A 22,350-nucleotide genomic window follows, 5' to 3' on the forward strand; every position below is an offset into this window, starting at 1 on the left:
ATTATATGAAAATTAATTATGTAGCGGCCATATATATGTGCATTAATGAATTAGTGTTGTTGAAACGAAAACCTTACTTTTTGTAGTTTAATAAGTTAAATTATATCTATCAGATAAAGTCCCAATAAAGTTAAGAAACGACAACTATATTACGAAGAGAAAGAAGATACACACAGTTGTACACAACCAGCTAACAAAATTAATTAATACTTAATCATCACTTAATCCCTAAACTAATACAACTATATATATAAGCATAATTATAAAGCCAGCCCATTCTTCTAAACGTCTTTCTCTCTTTCTATTTCTCTTTCTCTTTCTCTTGTTCGTCTACTCTGATCACAATAATGGGAAACACATCTTCATGCGCACCATTGATCATATCAACAAACTCATCCTCAGGAGTGGTTAAAATCTTGGCTCCATTCACCGGAACTCTTGAAGTTTTCTCAAAACCCATCAAAACCTCCGACATCGTCTCTAGACACTCCGGCCACTTTATTACCGACTCAACTTTACTCCAAATCAGCCACCGAGTCACCGCCGTGTCTCCCGACGAATATTTACGGCCGAGACGACATCTCTACCTCCTCCTCCCGACCGACATGCTCTTCTCTGTCTTAACACAAGAAGAACTTTCTCTCATCTCCAACAAAGCCGCGGAGACACTCAACAAAAGCCGGTATAACCATTTGAAGAGAATATTCCCGGTCTGCATATTTCCGATGACCGGAGACAGAAGAAGAAACCCATCATCAGTTAATGAAGATCGAGCTCATGATGGTGTGGAAATAAGAGAAACCCTAGATGAGAAGGTACTATACGAATCAAAACATGGATCTTGGAGGCCTAAATTGGAGACGATCGTGGAGAGCTAAATGCCTAAAATCTCGAGGATCATTAAAATACTATATATATAAACAAATCAATTTTCAAACGTAGACGAGTATTTTGTTCTTTTATTTTTCCTGATTTTTTGTCCGACTTTAAAGAGAAATTGAGGCTTATATGGTTTTGTTCATGATTTGAATATTCGTGTAGATAATTTAGTGATTCAATTGTGTAATTATAGGTTTATTTAATTTATACTGGACAAGAATTGGATAAAAAGGATATTGGTCAACGAATCAAAGAATTGGGTTTTTTGGTAATCCAGATTTTAGGTACAGCTATTTTGGTATTTGGTACGTATTTATATATAGTATACATATATTTTCAACTTTGGTATGTATACTTTGTCAAAATAAATAAAAAACACTTAATGACCAAAAAAAAAACACTATGGTACGTATATATGTATATATCCAAATTTTAATTAAATAACCTTTAGAATTTTATTGGAACTATTCGCAGATACTCTGAATATAAAAGATATCGGCAGCCAATTCAATAATTAAAAGAGGATAATAAAAAGGACCTGCGCAGTTTTTTGGTAGTAGGCCAAAAGTCTACCTAAACTAAACCTATACGAGAATAACCTAGATTGATTATTTCATTCTCATCCATCATAAAATTTTCATATCCAAGCAAGCTTTTACCATTTATCAAAAAAGGATATAAAAGGTAAGCTTTTACCATTTAAAATTTTTAAACATTAAAACTTTAGAAAATACTTTATAAACATAGACATAAAAAAAATTGATAATAAATGTTCTATTAATCCTGATTATAACCATCTTTATGAGAATAAGAAGTAAACTTTTAGCCATTTTTTGGGGTCGTATTATTACTCTTAGTAACCTACCATTCAACATCATTGATAGTAGTTTGAGTTTCAATTATCAAAGAAAAGAAAAAACAATGAATAAGATAGAAAACTTGTAGTGTAATGGCCCATGGCCCATTTATAAGTTTTTTCAGCAGTAACAACAACGTTTGGGCTTCTAGAAGAAAGCAACAAAATGTGACTATGTGAGTCGTTTTATATTAGTTGAGATAAATGTTGATAAAAAAAGAAAAGAAATAAAAAGGCATCGCCTAATACCGTGTTTGCGTCAGGGACGAGTTTGTGGATGACCACACTCTCTTACTACTAAACTAACAAAAACACTTGCTCAGCTTCTTCACGCACCGTTGATGCGCGTATCTCACACCATTCCTGCATTTTCTTCTCCGTGTCTGTGCCGATGTTTTTTTGGTGGTTTACGAGTTGACCTTATTTTGTTGTCTTTTTGTAGGATATCTAAGTTTGATTTTTCTTTGACGAAAAAACATTAAAATTCTAGAAGATAAACAAAATACTCGTGTTTATTTTGATAAGTGGGAATACGTAAACTGCTCATTTAATAGTGTAACATATTAAAGGCTTTTGTGTCGATTTTGATTGTTTATTTGGTTATTACCATTAGTGAAACCAAAATTTGGAATCCATTAGGAAGAGTTGTCTCATTAACGAATCTCAAAATACAGAGAAAGGAGTTACATTTCAGATTCCAAACCGAACAAAACCGAGAACTCAATTACAATAACCGGGAAAGTTGAGTCAATAAATATGTATACTTTCGATTTAGCAAGTTGATTAGATAAAAAAAAAAAAAAAATAGTTGAAGCGCGTGGGAAGTTCCATATAAAAATAGTCCTAAAACCAATAACGCTCTTAACAAATTCACATCTCCCTCTCTCTTATCCATTTCCTCTCTAGACTTCCTTAAATCGATTCTCCCGAATTCGAGAACAGAGCCTTTTTTTCTTTAATTCCAACTCTTTCTCTCTTGTTCTGAATTCGTGGTTCGTCGGTATTATAAAAAAAAACATGACAGGGTTCTCTGTGTCTCTTTTTGTGTCAAACTTGTCAAATGTGGCCTCGTATTTGTCGCCCATCTTCGAGAACATCCCCTCCACCAAGGTTGTTCCCGCACAGATCGAGAAAGTTGTCTCTTTGGTCTCTCGTACCGGTCGCGATTTGCAGCGTTACGATCACGCTGGCTATCGTCAAGTCGTCGGGTACGTCTTAACGCCTCTTCGTTCATTTTTTTCCAAAACCCTAATTTTTGTTCTTATCAAATTAATTTTACCCCTAATTAGAAATTAGCTTTGGCCGTTGTTCAAATTCACAATAATGATTAGTTTGGTAAATATTTAGGTGTAATTTGATATAGTTTTACAACGAACGTTAGAATAATTAAAGTTACCAATTTTAAAAAATTCGTGTTCAATAGAAAGATCGTTAAACGGTTAATTATTCCCGCGGCAATTTGGAATAACGTGTTGAAGTTTTCAAAATTTGAGGACTATCTCTATTCATTTTTTCTGGAATCTAATATCAACTTTTTCTGCAGATGTGTACCGTATAGATACAAGAAACAAGAAGTCAATGGAGTTGAAACCCAAGTAATCCAAGTTCTTCTTGTCAGTGCTCAAAAGGGCAAAGGAATGTTATTTCCAAAAGGAGGTTGGGAGACGGATGAATCAATGGAGGAAGCTGCTTTGAGAGAGACGATCGAAGAAGCGGGTGTAACAGGAGAGCTCGAAGAAAAGCTTGGGAAATGGCAATACAAAAGCAAAAGACATAGCATAATTCACGATGGGTATATGTTTGCTTTGCTTGTCAGTCAAGAGTTCGAGCGATGGCCTGAGGCGGAAATGAGACAACGCAGATGGGTAAGTTTGGATGAAGCAAGAGAAGTATGTCAGAATTGGTGGATGAGAGAAGCTCTTGAAGCATTCATTAACCTGAAATGTCTAGCTGACGATGATGAAAGTGGGAACTGAATTAGTAGCACTCAGAAGAAAAATACGATGTTTATTTAGAGTTGGTGAAACAGAGCTTTTGACTTAGATAACCTCTACATGGAGCTGAAGCTTCCTAAGGGATACAGTTGGTCATAGCTTCTCTCTGTCTATTGAGAGGTGTGGAAAAGTTTTGATTGTTCGATGAAAGTCAACTTTTGTCTTCTAATTTTATTCATTCTTTTGTATTTTGATGATTCATTCATTCTTTTATTGTGAATAAAATGCTAGACAGGTTCCTTTATAAAAACGTTTACTAACTTAATCACACATGTCGCTTTCATGATCATATGTCTAATCATTCCAAAGGATTTTACTGCAGTATCATAGTTTTTACAATAATGAACAAACAAGCAACATTTTCCAGCCTACCGCCATGACATCAGTCTCTACTGTGAACCCACCACAATAGATTACTGAGAGAGTTTCCATCATCATACATATTTAATCTCTTTATCTTCTTAATTGCACCATCTTTGTCGTAAAGACTTTCCAGAGCATAGAGGAATCCTTTCCAGCCTTCTCCAACGCCATTTCTCTGCAACGCCGGCAAAGTCCAGTTCACCAGCTGCTTCACGAATACTACATCAGAGGATTTCCGACACCGGAAGTATCGGTAATAATTGTATCCCAAGCCTACATTCTTTCCACTCCTTAGGCCCGAACCATAAGCTACTGTCTCTCTTGGTAGACCATAAAACCCCAACCACACGATTCTCTGCCGTGAAATCTTTAGGATACAAAGCTTCACCTTTCTTCACCTGTCCACCAAGAAAGAATAACAGTAACTGGCTCAATATGATTTTCTTTTGATTTAAATATTGTTTTAAAAAGTATATCTTCATTACGAAAATTATGTTTTGGTTTTGGTGTCTTAATTTTTAGTTTGGTTTTTCATATAGAGAGGGACATATCTACCAATTCTAACTTGTTGATAGCCGTAACCAAGATTCAAGAATAGTTACCTGCCACCACATCTTCGCGGCGTGTATCTCAAGCGTCATGATCGTTGACGCCGTCTCCACCAGATGTTTGTCGCCGTAAGCTAACCCTAATAAAGCGGCGGAGTAATAAGCGTTTACGGCCTCGCTTGTGCTCTCTTGATTCCGGCCGTCCCAAAACTCTGTTAACCCTCCAGCCCATGAGTGTAGCTTGAAAAGATCAAAATTTCTCAAACGCGGATAACTAGAATTTGAATTATTATCATCTTTTCTCCCAAACGTCATGAAATCCGCCAATAGACTGTACGCTTGAGCTCTGTATCTCTCTCCCCACAAAGGATCAAACTTAGCGAGCACGGCAATAGCGTAGAGAAAGTAACCAATATGGTAATGATGATCATTATATATACCGAACCCGAAATCAGCTTGTGAATCTTTTGATCCTTGCTTCGTGATCAAACCTCCCCATTTAGGATCATACAGAAAGCCGTTAGGTTTGAAGCTACCATCTAACCACGGCTCAATCATGTTCTTCAGGTAAGTTACAATCTTCGGAATCACATCGAGATAGCAAACTTCCTCGGCGATTAAGGCAAACCTAGCTGCTCTGGCTATTAATTTCCCGTAGAAATACGACGAACTCGTGACCTCAGCTGAGGAATTCAAACCGTTAACGTCTTTGCCAAGAGCCGAGATGATCTCCTTGTACGAATCTTTTTTGACTCCTTTCATTGAGTGCCACGTCACCGAAACAGAGTCAGGTTTAAGAACCCATGAGTCTCCGACGACCCCTACTAAATCTCCGTCGATACTTTTGTACCGGAAATGATCTAAAACGGTGACTGAACTGTTAGTGCACCCTCTGTCAGGACAAACTAGAAGGAGTGTTGATTGCTGGAACAAGCTGGAAGCTGTTTTAGAAGACTAAAGTGAAGATCAAGTAATTGATGCTGACGTGGATATGCCGCCAAATGAACGAATGACGTGGAGATCACAACAGGATGAGTTCAGTTTGGAGAGGAAATATTCACGCGAAGATTTGTAGTGATCCAAGATCTCGAAGGCTAACCTAGAAGACCAAAGACCTCGATAGTATAAATAGAGGTGCTAAGGTTCTTGTTAGACTTGGCCGTGATTGTGAGTGAAAAGCTAGTGCAACGCTTTTCATTATTAGAGACTAAGGTTTAGTCTGATTGGAATTCTAGAGAGATCAAAGAGTGTGTTCTTGTGATCTGCTCTTGTGTGTTTAGGGAAATCTCAGGTGACAAGCTAAAGTAGTTTAGATCTTGTGTAAATCCAATTAAAGGAGTTGTAAATTTCTTAATCAGATTTCTAATAAAGTGATACTCAGTGGTTCTGAGTTTGGGGAATACGATTCTTGGTTCATCCGGAATTTCATGAACGACCGTCTTTTGCTAAAAGTTTCAGATGAAGAGGATGAGCGAGCATCAGCAGATCTCCAGAACCTCTCTTCTCCCACATATACTTTAAAGTAAAGGGCTTTGTAAAGTCAGCGTCACCGGAAACTGGGTAACAAGAACTGAATCGGTCGAGTGTAGATTCGTAACCTGGATTCGAACCCGGTAACACGGTGATTCGTACTATACCCGTAAACCCACCACGGCAATGAATCGAGGAATCGCCGTGTTTAGTCAGATCAATAGGCGAGGAGGCGTAAATCAGCCATCTCTGGTTGTTGGTGAGCTTGTCTGACCACTTAGTAGATGAGCTACTGGACAAAGATCTGACCCCATGGCTCGTTGAGATAGTGATGGAGTTACCGGAGACAGAGAAGTTATAAACGGGCTTCCTCTAACGAGGAAAAATCTGAGATTAGAGGAAGGGAAATCAAGAGTAACGACAAGATCACTGAACGAAGAGATAATATGAGTTTTCCGGGAACGCGGTCCGGGTCCGTTTGACCCGGAAATGATGATGTCTGCGGTAAACACCTCGTAGAAGAAATCAGAGTTGTGAAACAGAGATGGGTATGAGATACAGAGAGAGGAGTCCACAGATTTGATGAGGTAAGGATGAAAATATTCAGCTTGGTCACCGTTTTTAAGAGTGAAGTTTTGGAAGAAAGAATTTGTAGGGAGAGGGTTTGAGAGGAGGTCTGGGCTAAAGAAACGAGAAGGATCTGGTAAAACAGAGGATTTAGTTTCCGGGAAAAGAAAAAGAGCGTTCGATGAAGCCATGGCTCTGGTTTCGCTCTTTGATTTTTGATGTTTCTGATCTCTGTCTTTGGTTGTTTTGAAAAGAGATTAGAGCAGCATATATGGAGGGGGAATTTGAAGCGGCATGCATATGTAGGAACTAGGTAGACGTTTTTTCTTTCGAAAAGCAATATGCCACGTGGCACATCTTGATATCCTCAAAACCTAATTGGATACATATATTGGACCTTAGTAAGGCTCGAGTGTACAGGCCCAAAATGTAGACTAATGGGCCTAAAGTGGTAGCTAGCTGTAGCTTAAACCCTAGAACCTCGGGATAAACCCTGATTAATTTTATCTCACAGGCACGCGAACGAACACGCTTGATCTGATTCGTACAATCCCCTTCTTTTAAGCTTTTGATGACATTGTCCCTTGTCGGATCCTACTCTCTTAACCTTTGAAATGGCTGATTCGAGTGCTGCTGAAACAACAACCGGTGCTTCTTCTCCCCCCGCGGCTTCTGATGAGAACTCTACCAGATTCAACCGATCCGGATGCCAACCATCGAGGAGATCCGAGCTCAAGAGGTTTGGAACAACTGCGCCGTTCGTGCTGTAACTAGTGGAGTCATGGGTCAGTTCAAATATCCTCTCTTTCTCGATCTATATTGCTCCATTGCTCTTGCTTTTCCAAAAATGCTAAAAGCTCTAGGTACTTTGATTGGTTTGAGAATAGTGAAATTGGTAAAGTGATTAGCTTTCTAATGGTGATATGCTTCTGAGCTGGTTATTGAGTCACTTTCAGATTGCACTTAATAATCGGATTTGGTTAGGTGAATTGATGATGTGAAATCTCAAATCGAATCTATTATTATAAATACTCTAAAAGGTATAAAGCTACTAATATAAATGCTCGCCGGTTGTAGAGTTGATATGACAGTTAGACATGTGAAGGATATTCAATTGATTTGTTCACATTCTGTGTGAATTGTGGTGTAGGAGGAGGACTCGGGTTGATGATGGGTTTGTTCCTGGGGGCATTAGATAATCCTATTACGCATGATACTATGACGGCTAGGTAGCAGTTTGTGTTCACGGCAAAACAAATGGGGCAAAGGAGTTGGAATTCCTGTAAGACATTTGCAGTTATGGGTTTGGTTTTCTCTGCTGCAGAATGCATTGTCGAAAAGGTAATACCTTGTTTATTGACCAAGAAAAACAAGGAAATTCCACTACTAACTCATGTATCGTAACTTCAAAACCTTATTATCGACTTTTTTGGTTTACCTCTCTGAAAAAGGCAAGAGCTAAGCATGACACTGTAAACACCGCTATAGCTGGATGTGTTACCGGTGGTTCAATGTCCGCCCGAGGTAAGACCTATTATCTTCTGTGCATGGAATTTAAATCTTAGAGATTCATTATCAATATGCAACGGCCTAGTTCCCAAACTGTAATCTCGTAGAGGTTTGATTTCTCTTACATGATACATGTGTTCTTGAGGACTTAATGGATTGGTCTTGTTTCAGGTGGGCCAAAAGCTGCGTGTATAGGTTGCGCTGGATTTGCAATTTTCTCTGTACTCATAGAGAAGTTCTTTGATAGGCATACATAAACCAGTGAGATATCTAACAGACGCCATTGCTGAGATTTTTTTGCTGCTTCTTTTCTGTGATAGTGATACAGTTCATCACCTGAACCCAGGGAGATAGAAGCTAGAATTACACTTTTCAATATAGAATAAGCAAGGCTTGTGTTGATTGCATATACTTCAATTGTTGTTATTTATCATAGATTTCATTAGACTTTGAGGGCTCCAATATTTAAGTAAGTGAATTAGACTTGAGGGCTCCAATTTTTAAGCAAGTGTCCACAGAAATTTAGGGGGTTCCCTTTGCACAATGTTTCAATTCTCAGAGTTTGAAGTTTCACTCGTATATTAATCTGCTTAATGTAAAAACCTTTTAACATTAAGACTGGTCTTAAGGCTAATAATCATAAACCAGACCTAAGATTGAAACAGAGCTAGGAATAGTTGGCCAAACAAATACACTGTTAAAACTGATTTGTATATGAAGAAAAAAAGAAGTGTCTTCTTAACGTGAGACAGCAGGAGAAACTTCATTACAAGAATTACATGTGGCGGACAAGTAAAACCACTTACCAACTCGGATTTAGGATTTGGTTCGTGGAATGCTATGATCCAAGTCACCCAGCAAATGGCTAAAACAATGTTCACGGATCATCAAAATTGACTCCAAACTGTACAATGGCTAAAACTAGCATATACGTGCTCTTTGGCTTTTCTTTTCATCTGAAGCTACCAGCGTCAATGATGATGTTACTTCTCTTTCTGATAGGCATCTCTTGTATGGCCTGAACCCACTTGCATTTACAGGATTACAAGATCCTTGTTTTTCTAAGGAGCTTAACCGTTTCCATGAAGAACTTATCGGCTCTGCACTTTTCTCCAAGTTCTCAGATGCTTCTGTAACCGAGCCAAATGCATTAGAACCAGTACAAAACGTTTCCCATACACCAAGAGATAAATTAGTGTCAACTAGCATCCCTGAGTAGTGATTCTCCTGACACGTCATTTGTTTAAGATCATCATCATTGTAAGAGGATGGTTTGTGAGATTCTTCCGCGACAAGGACAATCTTCCCGAAAAGAGTAATGCTTGAAATGGGTGTTGAACCAATGTCAGAATCATCTTTGAAAGGTTGCTTGGATGTTGTGTAGTTATTCTTTTTATCAATGGAAGTTGCACCAATGGATTGGATGTCACTGGTACACGAATTAGGCGAAGAGCATCTATTGACTTGATCCTCTGAACCAAACGATGATAACACTGAGGTTGGAGACTTGGTTCCTTTCTCCATAGCTGACAAATTTGGTGGAGGAGACTGAGTATATGGAACAGGCGATTTCCGAGGATAAGGATGTGCCGGTTTTCTCTTTGGACGAGGAGGCGGGATCACAATCGCTTTAACCGATCCTTCACTTCTACTGTCAGCTTCCTGAGCCATCTGCAATGGATAAAAAACTGTCAGGTTACAAACTAACCAAATCAGTACTACTGATGTTATGGAACATATGAACAAACAAGACCTTGGAGAAGAACTTTTGAGCATGGCTTCGTATCTGTACAGCGGTTTTTGTACCTATGTGTTCTGCAGCAAAGTCAAGACTTAGGTTCTTCAGAACTACATCTAATAGCAGCTAGATTCTAAGCTCAATTTAAGCTCCAAGTCAAATAATACCTTGGATTTGACGCCAACCACGACCATAAAGCTTGATAGCTTCAAGAAACCTATCATGCTCTTCCTCACTCCACTTCTCTCTCTGCTTAGTTACTGTGTACGGTTTCCTAACCTTGAAGAACAATACACAGAGGAGAGGTAAGATCCACTGGCAAAATCTGAAATTTGTCTCTTCTCCAAAGTTGTGACAAAACATATAGTACCTTGACAACGTTTTCAATCCAATGACTGCTGGTTTCAGGATTAATTCCTTCATTGGAATTGCAACTTCCATTTTCTACATTGCTGCTTAGTTCCTCACTTCGATCCTGAAGTGGAAACAAGAAATGAAATTAAATGGCTTTTACTTCAAGTTCTTCCAAAAAAAGAAACTTTCTTCATATAGAATCTACTTCTTCTATAAGCGTCAATAACTACTCTTAATTCATCAATCTCTAGTCAATTATTACCTCAGCGGCCATTAAAAAATATCTGAAACGCTTTCTTGCTGCAACTATAATTCTCACAAAACCAGCCTGAAAGCGAACAAAACAGAGCATAAAGCTGATTAATTTCACCGAATCAGTTTTTTGTATAGTCCGCACATGAAGAAACAAGATCCAAGAGAAAACAGGGAAAAGAAAAAGAAACCTCAATCAGAACTCTGCAAGTTATCCGTCCACCGAAGATTTCTGAACAGTGTAAAGATAAAATAAGAATCTTCTTCTGCTTCCTTTTTTTTTTCTCGAGAAATCAAATTAGCGTAAACAAGAAAAGACGATTTCTCGAGAAAATTACGAAATAGGAAACAGTGAGAAGAGGAGACAGGAGAGAGTGAAGAAAGAAAGAAGGTACTAGAAATAGCAAGTGACCAATTTTTTATATTAAATAGCAGAGATGTGCCACGTCAGATTCAGATTTTTATCATTATTTAATGTTCATGGAAATTTCGAGAAGGTTGACACTGAGAGAGAGATATCTTGTGGCTCAGAACAAAGCTAACACTCACTCTCGCTAGTGTACACCACGCGCTGTGTCTTCTTCAAAGAATCTGATCTGTTTCTCTAATCCGTACAGAAAAAGATTCTGTGGATAAAAAATGTGAAACGTTAGCAAATTATGAAGAAGATATTTTTTTGTGATTATTTGGAAGATATCCTTTTTTTGTGTGTTTCCGATCCGTCTCTGACTTCCACTTGCTTTCGTGATATTACTCTTTGCCGGTTTGCCCCCAAAAAGGCCAAAACTAGTCTCATTGTTCAGTTTTGTAAGTTGTAACCTTCGATTTTTGTAAAGGGAAAAATACATTATTCTTGAGTTAAAAAAATCACTTGATTAATTAGATGATTTGATACTTGAGTAATTGATATGTATTATGTAGTAATTCGATTTCAAAATATCTCTTTAGTCTTATAAAACTGTATGAAAGAAAAGTTCATGACAAAAGATTATAAAATGGTTGGGATAATGGGCAAATCAAGTCGCATCACATGGTGTCGGATGTGACAACTATATTTCTTAATCACACAAACTATTAGAGCCACAATTTTGATACGGACAGATCACCCCATTCCTCTCTTTATTATTATCTTTTTGTTTCATTTTTGATATATACATTATATGTTTTAAATTAAAATGATCGCTTTCTGACCCCAAACTATGAAAAAAGAACAAGATCTTTTCCTCAATTTAATTATATGATAATGAGGTCCTTAAGTCCTTCTATGTTACGCAATTCATATTCTATCTCACATTTGTCTATCTACAATAAATTAAGGTTCAAGCACTCATGATTCAATACTTTTGGCAATTTTGTAAAAGAAAAGATATCTCTCTGATTCATTATATCAAAACCAAATTCAACAATTGTTCTCACTCTACTAAGTCCTAGTCCTAGTATATAACTGCACAATCTCCCCGTAAGGTTAAGAAAGCCTAGAAGTACTCACAGCTTACCAAATTTAGTCTCCGCTGGTTGCAAACGACTGGTTTGTTGCGAGGACTCAGGTTTCAAAATGGTCAATTTGGCAGTTGCTAGGCATTGTTGGAGTTCTGTATCTGCCTCTGGTGTGAACCAAGTCATTGGAGGAACCAAGTCTTCATCGGATTCGTCTGTTTTCTAAATGCATCTTATCACACCCCTCTGTGGTCTGTCAGATTCAAGCAACAGATTTTTCAGAAAACTAAACAATAAACGATTGCTGATATCTCCAGTAGACCAAAGTGGAAACTTACAGTGAATCTATATGTGCTATTCCATGCTTGATACTCAATCTTTGGTAGGTTCTTCATCATTCTTCTTGCAAAATAAAGCAATCATAGCAGTCTTAATAATACAATACCAAGATAAAAAGCAAAAGAAGCACTCACATATTATATTAGATCAGCAGTTTTGTCATAAATGTGAGTGGTGCAGCGAAAGGGCAAACCTCCAACACAGATTTAGCTTCGGAATCAAAAGTTTTGCAAAGTATCTCATACTTCACCGAGAGAGTCTGCAAACACAAAAAATTGTAGAAGTTCTTTTAGTGAATGCCTTATACAAAATAATGAAAAATAAGACTACTGATTCTGTACCGGAAGATTAGCTTTTGAGGGAGAAATGCTTGATATTCTGTATCTGTATAAAAACGAATGGGAATTCAGATGTTTGGACGAGCCAATATCAGTAAAGAGTCGAGAAATAGAAATGACTGACTACAGCAAGAAACAGAAATATTAGGAACCCATGAACACTTGCAAAAAATATCATCTGAGTTGTTACATGAAATAAGATCATCTTCCAAAAGGTGTACCTCTTACCCTAACTTGCTCATGTAGAAAGTCATTGCCAATGCATTAGATGTTAGAACAGTTAGCACGATCGCACTCATCCGATTCTGAGAAGATGAAAACGAACATAACAATATTATCATCAGGCTATGAATCTGAAAACAGAAGCTAATGCCATCAATATCGAAAAATAGGAATATAAGAGACTAATTTTGGAATCAACCTTAGAAGCAATGAGCTCAATCAACTGCATTAAAAATTCTCCTAGTCCCTTTCCTTGAACCCGGGATTCCAGCTGTATTTCATACACATAAAGGACAGGTATCTCTTCCTCTAAAATAAACCGGTAATGCACAAATCCAGCTATCTGATTACACCCTTCCATGCAAGTTCTTTGAGTAGATGTCTCATAGGCTTTACCAAAACGCAGCTCACGCACAAAGATATAATGTGCATCAGCGGAAGACATCTCCTTACGCTTCACCTTTGCTTGTATAGGCCAATCAGACCCATAGAACCCTTCCATGTTCGTCTGTGAATGGTAAAAAAATTTGAGTACAACAATAAATCTAGAATAAATTTCTAAGAAAGTATGTTCAGAAAATTTAATGATACTTCATTCTCTTTAATACCTTCAAGAGTTTTTGAATGTGATGTTTCACAGACGAGGAAAGTCTATCTCCACGGCCAGATTCCAGGTACAAAGATAAGTCTACAAGACGTAAGAACAACACATACACAGAATTAGCTAACCATCAAGACTCTTCTGTGAACTTAAAACGAAACAAGTAAGCACTGAAAACAAAATTCACACAAACATTATCATAACTAACTAACAACTAATCAGAGCACACTAGATCATAGGTTACCAAAGTCTGCATGAGTAAGGGATTCACAGATAATTAAATCCATGTTAAAAAGCACGAATTCCAACTAACACTACATCTACTTCATAATGTAGTAACATTAGGAATTGTAAAAGTAAGTTTATATGCATCAAATCATTGTCAATGATAATCAGTTCGCATAAACAAAATCCCATATTTTTGAGAAACTGGCGAAAATAAAATTGAGCAGAAGAACAAATTTACCGTTTCTTCGGTAACGGCGGAAAGAATCAAACGGAGAAAGAGGATCGTCAATGGAAGAAGCTCTTTTTATAAGGTCATGAATCGTCTTTTTCTTCTCCAAAATCTGCACGACAATTCTCAATTATCGATTTCGAACAAAATCAAAGATCGAAATTTCGAGTGCTATGAAACATACACATTACTTCCGAGATTTTTTTTACCTTTCGCCGTTTCTTCAAATCCATTGCTCGCCACACCGATGATTCTCTTCCCTCTGTCTCGTTCGTTCTCCACGTCTGAAGTGATTCGGTAGGAGACGGATCCATCAAACGGGTTTGGACCCGAAATAGATCCGACAATAATAAATGACGTCAGCCCAAATGTCGTATTCGTTCAAATTCGATAGAGAAGCCCAACTTTCTATATGGACTATTAGAGGCCTTTTTGTTTTGTTTGCTCAAGTCAACGGGTACTATCTCAAGGAAAAAAAAAGAGTCAAAAACTTTGCAAAATTGATTTCACTTTGATATATGGTATAAAAATTATCGAAAATGAACGCAAAGACACAATTAAACAAAGTTTGCAGTTTCTCTCTGGCACAAAAGATGATTTTAGGTACTAGGAGCTTTTCTCTTCTTATCAGAGGCAGATGAAGCATCATCAAGTTTAGACTGACCAAATACAGACCTGCAAATTTCCAAAAGCTTTTCGATATTAGTATCAAACAACATGATAGATTGTTATCTTGAGAAAGAACATGACGGGTCAAATCTCTTACCCGCAGGTTGAACATTTCTTGTGATGCTCACAGAAAATGGACAGACACACTGAGCATATGTAGCCCATATCTATTGTCTTCTTGTGGCAAAAGCACCTGCAAATTTTGTACTTAAAACCATCTGTTATATATGCAGAGGAAGACCCGATTAATTGAAGAGTTAATGACTTGATCACTTACGATGCGCGAAAATCTACACCTATGGGTTTAGGAAGTTGTACAAAACCGCGGGAGTGCAAATCGGTTGCAAAGATTGTCTTTTGTGCAAAACAAAACAATCCAGAGTTAGCAGCCATTGAGTATTGAGTTCGCTAAATGAGAGACGAGTCACATAATGGTTTGCGTTTGGACTTGAGTTGCGTACCGTTAGATATTGAAATAGCCCATCCAACTGTTTAGGTGTATGATGTACACCACCAGTTATATAAGATGCCTACAAATAAGCCAGGAGATAACAGCTGACGCATAGGTCCAGTTTGACGAGTTAGAATCATGTATAAAGGAGAAATGATATTACCTGCTGCAAAAATGCTGAGTTCTGTACACCTATGTAACACGAATCAATGGGAACCTAAAGAACCAATTGATGAAGTGATTTGGGTACATGATACTGGATTTAGAGAACATCAAGAACCGGAAATCCCAAAGAACCAATCAAAATGAAGATTACCATCAAGCGTTGGGCAGAGAAGATAGAGTTCATAACAGCAACATACCTGAAAGAATGACAAAACCTTTTAATGAGACCAGACAAACAAGACAAAATCTTGCAAGTAGAAAAAAAATGAAGGAAGAAACATACTGTTCCGGGCCATCTGGGGAACCTTGCAAGCATAAAATCTGTATTTCATATAAACGTCAATAGCACAATCAGTTCTGTATTTTGGGGGTATACGATAGAACAGATAACACATAAGAAAAAGGAGTCTATATTCTCATTAATACTTTAAGCTGAAGATTCATACAAAGCAATCAACATGAAAAGTTTTATCCAAGACAACTGATTGATACATATATCCTACTGAACACTCACCCGAGGCTGGGGATGAAGATGTCCAGAACGGAAAACCCTCTGTATATCTAGAGCCATAAATTAAGTCAACAACAAAATGTGAAGACTGAAAATCAAATACATATATTACCAGATAACATTGATGGCCTTAGACATGCTATAGGTTTAGCTGAGAACAAACATGTCAACCTAAAATGTTCCTTACTTAACCCAGTCTAGAGAGAAAGCTAAGCTTCAAGATCACTGCCAGAACTTATGCAAACAAATCCTAATAGTTTGTACTATATATAGCTTCAAGAAACCTATCATGATGCTATATGCTTTTCCAAGAGGATACAGCAAAGAGCCATGGAGAGTGATCCTGACAAGAGACAAGAAGGTATTCTATCCTCAGACACTTCCTCCTTGCTGAGCTCCTCATCTTTGGTAACAAACTCTTCCAATTTCTTAAGCAAAGAACCAAAAATTGCAGGCATTCCAGTTCCATTGCTCTCGAAATTTCCATGATTTGATGTCAAAGACGAATCATAAATGTAATCACAAGAACTGTATCCAGTAGCTATAACTACAACTTGGTTCAACTGATTTAACCCCAAAACCGCATTAAGAAACGCAAGCACCTACACATAACAGCAGCAAGCTTTCTGCATAAAAATCGAAGCATTGAACAAACAAACAATAGATTCGTTAGAGACACTTACATGAGAAAGGAACTGAGAGAAGGTAATCGATGTAGTGCTCCAGAAAAGAGGATTCGTATCAAGCAACAAAACTAGAAGACTAACATCGTCTGCGACCAAAAAAACAATCACGAGCCAATCAGACTTGTTTCCAGTTTTTGGGATATCTAATCTACATACTTATACGATTGAGGAATGTGAGGGTTTCGAAGTAAGAGGAATTTAATAATAACCTGAATACTGCTTAGAAGCAATGGCAGGCATAGTTTCACAGACGATTCCAAGTCAGAATTTCAGTGTGCCGGGAAATCTTCCCGGTGGGAACGAGATCTGATAATGCTATTTCAGTGCCGGGAAATCGTTTTTTTTTTCTTCTCCAATATATCTTCACAACAGGTCTTTGAGTTTTCCGATTACGAACCAGAGTTAAAGAATGAAATTCTCGGATGCTATAGTAACTTACTGAAAAATTCAAGGATTTTTAGCTTATACAGAAATCTGAAGTGATTTGGTAGGAGCCGGATCCATCAAACGGGTTTGGATCCGAATCAGATCCGACTATAAACGTCGTATCGTAAGCCGGGCTTACTAAGCCCAAATATGGCATTAGTTCAAATTTTTAGATAGGCCCAGTTTTCTTTATGAACTAAACCGCCTTTTACAAGGGCCTTTTGTTTTCTTTGTTCTTTCTTTTGGAAAAGAACACCAAAATCTCAAGGAACAAATTTATTTTTCAAACTGGCTACTGATACGAAATTCAGTTTATTCAAGCTTTATACTATCGGACGTCGATATATTAATTTTAATGGTAAAAAATTTTGGTTGAAATGTTGTTTGTTTCAATACTAAAAATTAGTAAATTCACACATGTCCTGATATCCAATCCATCCTATGAAACTATAGTCATGTTTGGAGATCGTCTTGATATATAATACATGGGGCATAAAAAGCTTACTACATTTTTTTGGGAGTAACAACTAACAAATAAACAAACAAGTTTTTTGGTTGGAAAAAGAAGCAAATCACATTCATAAAGGTTTGATTGACTTCATATAATTTGATTGTTATTCATTTGATTGACTTCATATTATTTTTATTCAGTATTCTTTGGATATATACGCGCATGACAATCGACATGCTAAATACTTGTAATCCGTAGGGTCATGTGTGACTGTCCACTAAGAATCTGAAGATCTAATCATAGTTTTTACTAAAATCATATTAATAATTAACTTGGCAATATTAATGGCGATGGCCATTGGAAAGCTTTTGCATGATGGCCTAAATATAACTTATTGTTTGGTCATTTTCATTAGAAGTCCTTAGCCTCCGAGGTACATTGAACCTCACAAATTCACATTAAACTTTAAAATCTCCTATAGTTTAGTATATGAAAATTATATAACTAAATTCCACCAATGTCTTTATGAGTAAATAATAATCTTACTATCAAGTCAAATTAATATCACTAAAATAAATGTTTTGAAAGTATTATTATTTTTCAACAACAATGGATTATGTGTTTGAATGTGAAGATAACGATTCTGATAGGTAACACAAAGCTTTAAAGTTGTTTTAGCTGTAAATTAGAATGCAAAACTATATAAATAAGTAGTACAAAAAGTTAAAAATAACGTTTTTATAACGCTTTTGTAATTTGTAATATCACGGTACATGCTGTACCAAACTTTGATAATTGAGTTACCATTCAAAATCACTAAAACAAACTCTTTAAATGCATATAAATCTAATCATTAATGCAAAACGTTAAAAGTAACGCTTTTATAACGCCTTTGTAATTTGTAATTATCACGATACAGGCTGTAACAAACTTTGATAATTGAGTTACCATTCAAAATCACTAAAACAAACTCTTTAAATGTATATAAATCTAATCATTATTGCGTAGATTTATCTCAATATACACAAGCCACTATAGCCAGGTTCCGGGTAAGTAGGACAGATAGCAGTCCCATGCATTTAACCTCGTGCAAGATAAACATAAACGGTAGACACACTAGTTGCCATTTTTAGATACAACTCAACAAATAATAATTAAGATAAAGAACAAAAAAGAGTGATTAACATTTAATGGAAAGATTTATTAGCTTCCCAGGCTCCTCACTTAAATCCCACTCAAGTCTCCATATAAAAACTGCAACTTCCATCACTCTTCGATCACCATCATCACTCTCTCTCTCTCTCTTCTATTTCCATGGCTCTTGTTCGTAAACGCCGTCAAATCAACCTCCGTCTCCCTGTCCCACCGCTCTCTGTTCACCTCCCCTGGTTCTCCTTTGCCTCATCCACCGCCCCCGTCATCAACAACGGAATCTCAGCTTCCGATGTCGAGAAACTCCACGTTCTCGGAAGAGGAAGCAGCGGGATCGTATACAAAGTCCACCACAAAACCACGGGGGAGATATACGCTCTGAAATCAGTCAACGGCGACATGAGTCCTGCTTTCACAAGACAATTAGCGCGCGAGATGGAGATCCTCCGTCGCACGGATTCTCCTTATGTCGTCAGGTGTCAAGGGATCTTCGAGAAACCAATCGTCGGAGAGGTTTCGATCCTCATGGAGTATATGGACGGTGGAAACCTAGAATCTCTCCGCGGCGCCGTTACGGAGAAACAACTAGCGGGATTTTCCCGCCAGATTTTGAAAGGTTTAAGTTATCTCCACTCACTCAAGATCGTTCACAGAGACATCAAACCTGCGAATCTACTCTTAAACTCGAGAAACGAAGTTAAAATCGCTGATTTTGGAGTGAGCAAAATCATTACCCGATCGTTAGATTACTGCAATTCCTACGTCGGCACTTGCGCTTACATGAGCCCGGAGAGATTTGACTCTGCCGCCGGAGAAAACTCCGATGTTTACGCAGGCGATATCTGGAGTTTCGGAGTGATGATACTTGAGCTCTTCGTCGGACATTTTCCGTTGCTTCCTCAGGGACAGAGACCTGACTGGGCGACGTTAATGTGCGTCGTGTGCTTTGGAGAACCACCGCGTGCGCCGGAAGGATGTTCCGACGAGTTTAGGAGTTTTGTTGACTGTTGTCTCCGTAAAGAATCGAGTGAGAGGTGGACGGCGTCGCAGCTTCTCGGTCACCCTTTTCTCCGTGAAAGTCTTTAGATCCGACTGCTTGTGATATTACGGGTCTGGATATTTTCCGGGTGACCCAAATCGCAATTATTATTTTTTTGTAGAATTTTTGTATGATCAGAAATATGCTCTATTGAAATTCATCTGACGATTCATATTCTTATAAACCCCATATATAATTATGATTATCTCCCTATCAACAAAATATAAATCTAGTATCGTTTATACAAGAAATGGTTACGATGACCACTAACAGAGTTACAACATCGTATATTCATTACAATAAAAGTGTGCGTAATGTCAAAATAGTGTCGAGATCAATCGACAGAAACAGAGGAACTATTGATTATGTCTTTCGCATATCCCTCTATATTACCTAAGGAGTAAGGAACTGTGCTACATTTGGTTTGAGGAATTTAAACCCGCCGGTTTAGCCAATCCAATATGACTCCAGCTATAGTTTCCCGTTCTGGTTCAAAGAGCAGATCGTGTAACAACCCGTCGTACAGCTTGATCGACTTATCGGATGAGGAAGCCTCATTGTATAGCTTCTGAGTACCTTTAGGATCAGTAACTGTATCAGCTGTGCCGTGCATCACAAGAAACGGAACCTTGATTCTGTTCAGATTCTGCAGTAAATGAGCACCAAGTCTAAGGATCTCGTTACCGGTTCTTGCTCGGATAAATCCAGTGTAGACTAGCGGGTCAGAGTATTTAGCCAATAGAGCTTCCGGGTCACGAGAAACCGGCATTATTTTCTTTTTCGCAGCACTTAACTGATATCTCGGTATGAGGAACGAGAGGAATGGTGCAATTACCTGTTGAAAAAGCTCTAATTTTCAAGACAAAAGCCACAAAATGTTTGTGAAAATTGTTCAGATTCTTGAGGTTTTTCAGGTTTGCTTACGCCGAAGATAGGATAAGTTGGTTGGACTCCAACTGCGGGTGAAGTTAGCACAATCCCTGAAACTCGAGCTTCAATCTTTGCATCTAGCATAGCCTGCAAAAATAGTTTATATAGTCAACATATTGTTTCAAGAGCAATGATATGAACATGTTTAAAAATCTTTTAACCTTTAAGATGATGGCTCCTCCTGTTGAGTGGCCAATGCAGAAACAGGGCAATCCCGGGTTTTCCGCAATTACCTTCTCAATAAACGATTTCTACAGACATTTTTTTTTCAGAGGCAATGTAATGTTTAAACAGCAATATGAGTTAAGTATATGGAAGCTCTTGGAAACTGAAAAAAAGATTATACCAAATCAGCGACAGCATAATCAAGAGAAGGAACGTAAGCATGAAGTCCATCGCTTCCACCATGACCTATTTAACCAAGATAAAACTTTATTCAGTATCAAAAGAGAAAAACTATACACTGATAAATGCTTGACACAAGCACTTTGAATTGGTAAAGTGGTTTTACCGATCCAATCTATTCCATAGACCTTGAATCCATTTACATTTAGCTGCTTTGCAAAATCACTATACCTGCCACTGTTGAGCGTTTGAATATGGACATGTTAGGCTACTTATATGGAAGGAGAGTTTATGATCAACTCAAAAGCTACAAAATAAACCTGTGTTCGTTCAGACCATGAAGCAGAACAACAAGTCCCCTACAAACAAGCTCACAGAAAGATGTCAGCTTTAGAACATAAGAAACCAAAGAAGAAATAATAGAAGAAGACTATAAACAAGAGATTAAAGATACAAAACTGGAAAATAGGTGACACAAAGCTATATATAGTCAAGAGATCTTGGAGGTCAATGTATCACATAAACACTGAAGACTTGGTCAAGAGCAAACCGACTACTGTATAATATAATACATTGATCTTCAAAATCTCTCCCCCAGTTAGCAGAATCCTCTCCTAAAGATTATCTCAGATATTTGTTTGATCTTCTTCACATGAACGCTAACAACATTGAGGAACTAATGAAATCTAAGTAGGGCAGAATTGAATCCAAGGTAACAAGGTAAATGCCAAGGTAATAATAGTTAGGACCAGCTGAGAAAACGATATAGCAATCCAAGAACACACCAAAGAAAACGACATTGTCTTGTCATAATTAAGCTCAAATTCTCGTGAACCACAAGTCTCAAAACAGAGAGGGACCTCTTCTTGTAGGATTTACTCAACATAGCCGAAGCCTAAAAGATCTTTCTTTACTAAGTTTCCAGAGAAACAATCCAATTCCAATCACTCATCAATAACAGACAAAACAAGAATTGACCTGTTCTTAGCGGAGTCAACAGGAGTCCATGACTGAGTGAACAACGTGTCACCTCTCTTGGTCGTGAATAGCGAGAAATCTCTGACGGAGCTTCCATCGCCACCGTTATCCTCCAAAACCCGTCTCATTGCCAATTTCCGCCTAATGGCTACTTCCTCATCTACCACCGTCGTCGTCGGCGAAGAAGGGGAAACACCGCAACCAATGTTCATCTTCCTCTTCTTCTGTGATGATTTTAACCTCATCGGAAACGCCTCCACCGACATTGATGATCGTCGAGTAGCTATGACACTAATCGGAACATCATTTCGATTTTGAATCCGGTTTAGTAATCTGGGAAATGAGCTTCTAGTAGCAATTACGACCGTTCCTTTACTTGAACAGATCATAAACAAAGAGAATTCAAAGACGATTTTGTATCGCCTTCTTCTGAAATTTTGAATGGCCAAAAAAAACAAAATTTGGGGTTTTTCAGAACAGAGAAAAACTCAGAACTAAAGAAGAAATTTTTTGGAGAAGCAGAATCGACAAGACAGTGAAGCAAATTGGAAAGTGAAAATCTTTCTTAAGGAATGATTCGAGAGAACAACATTAACATTTAAATAATATTTTGATTTTTTATT

The 22,350-nt window shown here is 37.7% G+C and overlaps 9 protein-coding genes across 12 annotated transcripts; 4 read left to right on the forward strand and 5 right to left on the reverse strand.

The window, feature by feature from the left end:
* The first annotated feature begins 130 nt into the window (after positions 1-130).
* AT1G18290 (DUF4228 domain protein) lies at positions 131-1,240 on the forward strand. The gene has a single exon (NM_101687.4). The coding sequence runs from the start codon at positions 348-350 to the stop codon at positions 876-878; it is 531 nt and encodes a 176-aa protein (NP_173265.1). The 5' UTR covers positions 131-347; the 3' UTR covers positions 879-1,240.
* A 1,340-nt stretch (positions 1,241-2,580) lies between these two features.
* NUDT4 (nudix hydrolase homolog 4) lies at positions 2,581-4,051 on the forward strand. The gene is made up of 2 exons (NM_101688.3): positions 2,581-2,943; positions 3,279-4,051. Exons 1-2 carry the CDS (start codon positions 2,753-2,755, stop codon positions 3,709-3,711), a joined length of 624 nt encoding a protein of 207 aa, NP_173266.1. The 5' UTR covers positions 2,581-2,752; the 3' UTR covers positions 3,712-4,051.
* A 60-nt stretch (positions 4,052-4,111) lies between these two features.
* AT1G18310 (glycosyl hydrolase family 81 protein) lies at positions 4,112-6,868 on the reverse strand (the record flags this gene model as incomplete). The annotated part of the gene is made up of 5 exons (NM_101689.1): positions 4,112-4,297; positions 4,335-4,490; positions 4,695-5,581; positions 6,077-6,402; positions 6,474-6,868. 5 exons carry the CDS (start codon positions 6,866-6,868, stop codon positions 4,112-4,114), a joined length of 1,950 nt encoding a protein of 649 aa, NP_173267.1.
* Positions 6,869-7,271: 403 nt separating this feature from the next.
* On the forward strand, positions 7,272-8,601 carry AT1G18320 (Mitochondrial import inner membrane translocase subunit Tim17/Tim22/Tim23 family protein). Its single transcript, NM_101690.3, is given in 4 exon segments — positions 7,272-7,462; positions 7,828-8,018; positions 8,129-8,201; positions 8,358-8,601. Coding segments are annotated over 4 exon segments (429 nt in total). The 5' UTR covers positions 7,272-7,383; the 3' UTR covers positions 8,444-8,601.
* A 124-nt stretch (positions 8,602-8,725) lies between these two features.
* EPR1 (Homeodomain-like superfamily protein) lies at positions 8,726-11,155 on the reverse strand. 2 transcript variants are annotated; one of them, NM_101691.9, is made up of 6 exons: positions 10,722-11,155; positions 10,541-10,606; positions 10,295-10,399; positions 10,092-10,203; positions 9,940-10,001; positions 8,739-9,857 (listed from the first exon to the last, which is right to left on the reverse strand). In NM_101691.9, the coding sequence occupies exons 2-6, from the start codon at positions 10,550-10,552 to the stop codon at positions 9,108-9,110; spliced, it is 1,041 nt and encodes a 346-aa protein (NP_173269.1). In that variant the 5' UTR covers positions 10,553-10,606; positions 10,722-11,155; the 3' UTR covers positions 8,739-9,107. The 2 variants fall into 2 exon arrangements, with proteins under 2 accessions (NP_001117304.1, NP_173269.1); NM_001123832.2 differs by having other exon boundaries at positions 8,726-9,857; positions 10,541-10,922.
* Positions 11,156-11,836: 681 nt separating this feature from the next.
* AT1G18335 (Acyl-CoA N-acyltransferases (NAT) superfamily protein) lies at positions 11,837-14,285 on the reverse strand. 3 transcript variants are annotated; one of them, NM_148472.3, is made up of 9 exons: positions 14,134-14,285; positions 13,934-14,036; positions 13,475-13,554; positions 13,066-13,374; positions 12,873-12,949; positions 12,648-12,690; positions 12,500-12,565; positions 12,306-12,366; positions 11,837-12,220 (listed from the first exon to the last, which is right to left on the reverse strand). In NM_148472.3, the coding sequence occupies exons 1-8, from the start codon at positions 14,236-14,238 to the stop codon at positions 12,340-12,342; spliced, it is 810 nt and encodes a 269-aa protein (NP_683313.2). In that variant the 5' UTR covers positions 14,239-14,285; the 3' UTR covers positions 11,837-12,220; positions 12,306-12,339. The 3 variants fall into 3 exon arrangements, with proteins under 3 accessions (NP_683313.2, NP_001322187.1, NP_001322188.1); NM_001332340.1 differs by having other exon boundaries at positions 12,441-12,565; NM_001332341.1 differs by having other exon boundaries at positions 11,851-12,220; positions 12,306-12,565; positions 14,134-14,283.
* A 69-nt stretch (positions 14,286-14,354) lies between these two features.
* Positions 14,355-16,843, reverse strand: AT1G18340 (basal transcription factor complex subunit-like protein). Its single transcript, NM_101692.2, has 11 exons — positions 16,616-16,843; positions 16,404-16,492; positions 16,040-16,322; positions 15,724-15,770; positions 15,493-15,530; positions 15,361-15,406; positions 15,208-15,261; positions 15,055-15,123; positions 14,871-14,947; positions 14,691-14,786; positions 14,355-14,599 (listed from the first exon to the last, which is right to left on the reverse strand). The coding sequence occupies exons 1-11, from the start codon at positions 16,644-16,646 to the stop codon at positions 14,524-14,526; spliced, it is 906 nt and encodes a 301-aa protein (NP_564050.1). The 5' UTR covers positions 16,647-16,843; the 3' UTR covers positions 14,355-14,523.
* A 1,704-nt stretch (positions 16,844-18,547) lies between these two features.
* On the forward strand, positions 18,548-19,650 carry MKK7 (MAP kinase kinase 7). The gene has a single exon (NM_101693.3). It carries the CDS (start codon positions 18,598-18,600, stop codon positions 19,519-19,521), a length of 924 nt encoding a protein of 307 aa, NP_173271.1. The 5' UTR covers positions 18,548-18,597; the 3' UTR covers positions 19,522-19,650.
* On the reverse strand, positions 19,607-22,339 carry AT1G18360 (alpha/beta-Hydrolases superfamily protein). Its single transcript, NM_101694.3, has 7 exons — positions 21,728-22,339; positions 21,070-21,108; positions 20,916-20,986; positions 20,751-20,815; positions 20,566-20,655; positions 20,399-20,491; positions 19,607-20,309 (listed from the first exon to the last, which is right to left on the reverse strand). The coding sequence occupies exons 1-7, from the start codon at positions 22,114-22,116 to the stop codon at positions 19,908-19,910; spliced, it is 1,149 nt and encodes a 382-aa protein (NP_173272.2). The 5' UTR covers positions 22,117-22,339; the 3' UTR covers positions 19,607-19,907.
* Between the last annotated feature and the right edge of the window lie 11 nt (positions 22,340-22,350).

This window comes from Arabidopsis thaliana, assembly GCF_000001735.4.
Source record: "Arabidopsis thaliana chromosome 1 sequence".
Taxonomy (NCBI): domain Eukaryota; kingdom Viridiplantae; phylum Streptophyta; class Magnoliopsida; order Brassicales; family Brassicaceae; genus Arabidopsis; species Arabidopsis thaliana.

Coding starts and splice junctions, on each gene's coding strand:
- MKK7 (NM_101693.3), top strand. CDS start 18,598: ATGGCTCTTGTTCGTAAACGCCGTCAAATCAACCTCCGTCTCCCTGTC.
- EPR1 (NM_001123832.2), bottom strand. CDS start 10,630: ATGCTCTGTTTTGTTCGCTTTCAGGCTGGTTTTGTGAGAATTATAGTT. Junction 10,400..10,540: donor ATTTTTTAATGGCCGCTGAG/GTAATAATTGAC, acceptor TTTCCACTTCAG/GATCGAAGTGAGGAACTAAG. Junction 9,858..9,939: donor CTCAAAAGTTCTTCTCCAAG/GTCTTGTTTGTT, acceptor TATCCATTGCAG/ATGGCTCAGGAAGCTGACAG.
- NUDT4 (NM_101688.3), top strand. CDS start 2,753: ATGACAGGGTTCTCTGTGTCTCTTTTTGTGTCAAACTTGTCAAATGTG. Junction 2,944..3,278: donor GGCTATCGTCAAGTCGTCGG/GTACGTCTTAAC, acceptor CTTTTTCTGCAG/ATGTGTACCGTATAGATACA.
- AT1G18340 (NM_101692.2), bottom strand. CDS start 16,646: ATGCCTGCCATTGCTTCTAAGCAGTATTCAG. Junction 14,787..14,870: donor GGTGTAGATTTTCGCGCATC/GTAAGTGATCAA, acceptor CAAAATTTGCAG/GTGCTTTTGCCACAAGAAGA. Junction 14,600..14,690: donor AAGAAATGTTCAACCTGCGG/GTAAGAGATTTG, acceptor GGAAATTTGCAG/GTCTGTATTTGGTCAGTCTA.
- AT1G18360 (NM_101694.3), bottom strand. CDS start 22,116: ATGATCTGTTCAAGTAAAGGAACGGTCGTAATTGCTACTAGAAGCTCA. Junction 21,109..21,727: donor GTTGACTCCGCTAAGAACAG/GTCAATTCTTGT, acceptor GCTTGTTTGTAG/GGGACTTGTTGTTCTGCTTC. Junction 20,310..20,398: donor CAACTTATCCTATCTTCGGC/GTAAGCAAACCT, acceptor CTTTTTCAACAG/GTAATTGCACCATTCCTCTC.
- AT1G18335 (NM_001332340.1), bottom strand. CDS start 14,238: ATGGATCCGTCTCCTACCGAATCACTTCAGACGTGGAGAACGAACGAG. Junction 13,555..13,933: donor CCGCCGTTACCGAAGAAACG/GTAAATTTGTTC, acceptor TACGTCTTGTAG/ACTTATCTTTGTACCTGGAA. Junction 13,375..13,474: donor ACATTCAAAAACTCTTGAAG/GTATTAAAGAGA, acceptor TACCATTCACAG/ACGAACATGGAAGGGTTCTA.
- AT1G18290 (NM_101687.4), top strand. CDS start 348: ATGGGAAACACATCTTCATGCGCACCATTGATCATATCAACAAACTCA.